The 4596-nt window shown below is 25.6% G+C and overlaps 1 protein-coding gene across 1 annotated transcript; it reads right to left on the bottom strand.

The window, feature by feature from the left end:
* Positions 1-409: 409 nt before the first annotated feature.
* On the bottom strand, positions 410-1026 carry LOC117125557 (Bardet-Biedl syndrome 1 protein homolog; the record flags this gene model as incomplete). The annotated part of the gene is made up of 2 exons (XM_033272086.1): positions 828-1026; positions 410-534 (listed from the first exon to the last, which is right to left on the bottom strand). Coding segments are annotated over exons 1-2 (324 nt in total), but the record flags the coding sequence as incomplete, so codon positions are not given.
* Between the last annotated feature and the right edge of the window lie 3570 nt (positions 1027-4596).

Consider the following 4596-nt stretch of genomic DNA (forward strand, 5'->3'; position numbering starts at 1 on the left):
ATCAGAAATAGTTTAATAAGATTTTTAAAAACTGTTTTTAATATTCTTGTCACAAAGTAAATTCAGAATTTATCAAAGAAAACTCAGCTACCCCCCATATTTCATTCCCATACAGCAAAATAGTATAATTTTTTGTTTATTTCAAATTGACTTTGTAATCTTGTGACAATATATAAACTATAGTGGAATGTAAATTGGTGGCTTCCTTTTCAAACACAATGTCATGGGTTCAAATCTTGTCATAACTTAACTTCTTATGCCTATAATACATAATTTTAAGCTAAGCCAAATTTGGGTCCTGATACTGGAAAGGTTAACCAGTATACAGAAACAAAGAAATAATAAATTAAAAACAGAAATACAGGAATCTAGAAGCAACAAAGGGAAATCATTACTATTTGTTTCTTACCTCCTTAACCTGGTTCCAAAGATCTATCTCAATTGGGTTCACTTCAAGAGGGGGTAATGTGAATTTAAAGTAAGGGCGCAGGTTCTTGTATACATAGATGTAGGGACCAGAAGCTGCAGCAACAGCTAAATATAAAAATTATAATAATATAAGTGTTTGTGTATTTCCTTTAGTTTTTAACAAGACATGATAATAGTTAGTTCTAGGCCAGTCAGTCAATAGTGAATAATATGTAGGCACCCACGGCTGTATCTATTATCATGGTTGGGGGGGGGGGAACACCTGAAAAGGTGCTAACTGTTCTGTGGGAGACATTCTCAGTGCTTCCCTTCAGATACACAATTGGTAACCCAGGTACTGTAGTACATAATTGGATACACTATGTATGTTGTATCAGACAGGTTGATGAAATATGTACCTGGAACTCTGGGCTCATTGCTATCCATGTGGAATGCACACACACCAGTTGGTAGATCAATGATAGCGTTTTCATTCACCAGACTTGTGCCACGGTACACCTTTAGTTTCATATCGTAAGATCCGGTTCCCAAGTCTGCAACGACTAACTTGTTTTCACCATCACCATTGATATCAGTTAAACCTGAGTAATATAACATTAAAAATCATTATATAACTAAATTAATATTTAAGCATTTACAAATTAATATTCATAATATTTAATTTTGTACATTAACATTCATAGTTAAATGTCTCTACTAATGAAGGCTCATCAGGAAGGCATTTTTGCTGCTGACAAAAAAAAAGGAACATGGTATCAAGAAGTGGAAAAATATCATTTTATATTTATTCAGGTACAGTATAAACAGAAAATTAAGAGAAAAAAAATATGTATGGAATATGAGAGAAAAACATGCATACAGTACAGTATAATAGGCCTACATGAAAACATTAAATTTGTTTAAAACAGGTAATAATAATAATAACAATAATAATAACAATAATAATAATAATAATAAGATTAATAACAATAATAATAATAAGATTAATAACAATAATAATAACAATAATAATAACAATAATAATAACAATAATAATAACAATGATAATAACAATGATAATAACAATGATAATAACAATTATAATAACAATGATAATAACAATGATAATAACAATGATAATAACAATGATATTTACAATGATAATAACAATAATAATAACAATAATAATAACAATAATAATAACAATAATAATAACAATAATAATAATAACAACAATAATAACAATAATAATAATAACAATAATAATAACAATAATAATAACAATAATAATAACAATAATAATAACAATAATAATAACAATAATAATAACAATAATAATAACAATAATAACAATAATAATAACAATAATAATAACAATGATAATAACAATGATAATAACAATGATAATAACAATGATAACAACAATGATAATAACAATGATAATAACAATAATAATAATAATAATAACAATAATAATAACAATAATAATAACAATAATAATAACAATAATAATAATAACAACAATAATAACAACAATAATAACAATAATAATAACAATAATAATAACAATAATAATAACAATAATAATAACAATAATAATAACAATAATAACAATAATAATAACAATAATAATAACAATAATAATAACAATAATAATAACAATAATAATAACAATAATAATAACAATAATAATAACAATAATAATAACAATAATAATAACAATAATAATAACAATAATAATAACAATAATAATAACAATAATAATAACAATAATAATAACAATAATAATAACAATAATAATAACAATAATAATAACAATAATAATAACAATAATAATAACAATAATAATAACAATAATAATAACAATAATAATAACAATAATAATAACAATAATAATAACAATAATAATAACAATAATAATAACAATAATAATAACAATAATAATAACAATAATAATAACAATAATAATAACAATAATAATAACAATAATAATAACAATAATAATAACAATAATAATAACAATAATAATAACAATAATAATAACAATAATAATAACAATAATAATAACAATAATAATAACAATAATAATAACAATAATAATAACAATAATAATAACAATAATAATAACAATAATAATAACAATAATAATAACAATAATAATAACAATAATAATAACAATAATAATAACAATAATAATAACAATAATAATAACAATAATAATAACAATAATAATAACAATAATAATAACAATAATAATAACAATAATAATAACAATAATAATAACAATAATAATAACAATAATAATAACAATAATAATAACAATAATAATAGCACCTCTATTGAAAGACTCAACTGCCATACAGACAGCTATGTCAATTATTTGCTTAGAAACAAATACAGTTTTCGGGCATTTCCGCCAGATTAGCGAATTGAAACATTCATTTGCATTTTGTGTCATATTTCGACAACAACGTTCAACTTTTTGTGGATCTGTCAAACTTTTAAAGTCATTTTGTAGTGCATCCGCAATGTGTACTGGCAATGGTTGATGCGATCTTGGAGCCACGGGTATCTCACCCCTCGCCAAAGCTGACTGATAATAGCACCAAGATTCTTTTCCCGGAGGACACAGACCATGATGTGGGCTATCGTCCGTTGATTTACTGTGCAGTAAAATAGCCCAAATTCTTTTGCTCATTGTTTTTACATCTCCTCCATTATTTGAGATTGCATTTCGATAGTAGCTACCCCATTGAAGCATGCGTGCTTGCACGAGCTGTAATATTAGTTAAAAAATAGAATAAAAAATAAATTTTAACTTTCTATAAAATATAATAATTATTTATCACATTTTATTACAGAAAAAAATGTGGTGAAATAGATTGGGATAGTTAGAAAAGCCTGGTCCTACTAGCTAGGCATATTTAAATATAATTATTCAAAATCAATAACATCTTTACAATTTATATTATTATTTAATTTATCTCTATATTAAAATCAATTATAAAGTGTGATTTGAGGGTAGGCCTTTATAACCTAGGCCTAGGCCCATGACCTGGTTTTGCTAGCACACTAGCAGTGCTCAGTCCTCCCTGCAACTGTGACCTTTTTCGGCCTACAGTAGACTTACAGATTTAACATAAAAAATATTTAATTTTATAAACAATCAATATAAACATACCTAGTGCAAGTCTTTTTTCAACATTTTTCTTGGATTTACCATCACTGAATTTCATTTTCTTTCGTTTACCAGGCATTTAGTTCGATTATATTTTACGAGTGTAGAGCATGTGAGAATGTATAGTGATACAAGCTAAAGCCAAAGTAAGGCCTAACTGACTTGTAAGCCGGCTTGTGATTGGTCCAAATTGTAAATTCTTCTATCTTTCAATGGAATAAAAAACCAATCACAGAAGGCCTTTTATGACTAAAAATCATTGCATTCTACTCAAAAAGATCTGCATTTTAGTACAAAAATCATAACCGTAGGCCCATTAATAGTCAAGTTATAGCGCTATGAATATTTAATAACTTCTTAGACAAATTTTAGATGTAATATTTGGATAAATACTAATTTTAAAAGGTGAATTTTAACATAAATAAAACAATATTTTATTCTAAAAAGTTGCCAGGTAGTTAATATAATAGTTAAAGTTGCCAATGGGCATAAAAAACTGATTTTTTTAAATTTTTCCAAAATACTGAAATTTAGGGGTAGAGGCTAGCCTTAAGTTTAAAAAGAAAAATAAAATTCTATGCCTAAATTTATTATCTGGAAATTTAGCAGCAGCTCGTCATGCTAGTGTAGTGACGACCCTTGCAGGGTTCATGACAACCAGCCTTGAGGCACTACAACCTTCGGTTCAGCGCATTTGCATATTATTATTATTATTACTGTATATCTATATACAGATATATATTCCTGATGATGACATAATTAATGTTAAAATATTGAATCCCGACACGATGGCGTGCATTTCGATACTTGGAGTATGTATTATACTATCTTATCTGAGACTGATCAGTGGACCCTTCGGTATATCTATATAGTGCATAAATCTATGCGCTTATCATTTCAAAGAATATAAATTATTTATTTTATCATTTCATTGTTAATTAATAATGCGTTTATTATTCAGAACATATTACTAATACATGTGCAACGTCCAGTAGATACCCGAAGACCTC

This window comes from Anneissia japonica, unplaced genomic scaffold (genome assembly GCF_011630105.1).
Source record: "Anneissia japonica isolate Jap-2015-1 unplaced genomic scaffold, ASM1163010v1 scaffold11077_len25931_cov233, whole genome shotgun sequence".
Lineage (NCBI taxonomy): Eukaryota > Metazoa > Echinodermata > Crinoidea > Comatulida > Comatulidae > Anneissia > Anneissia japonica.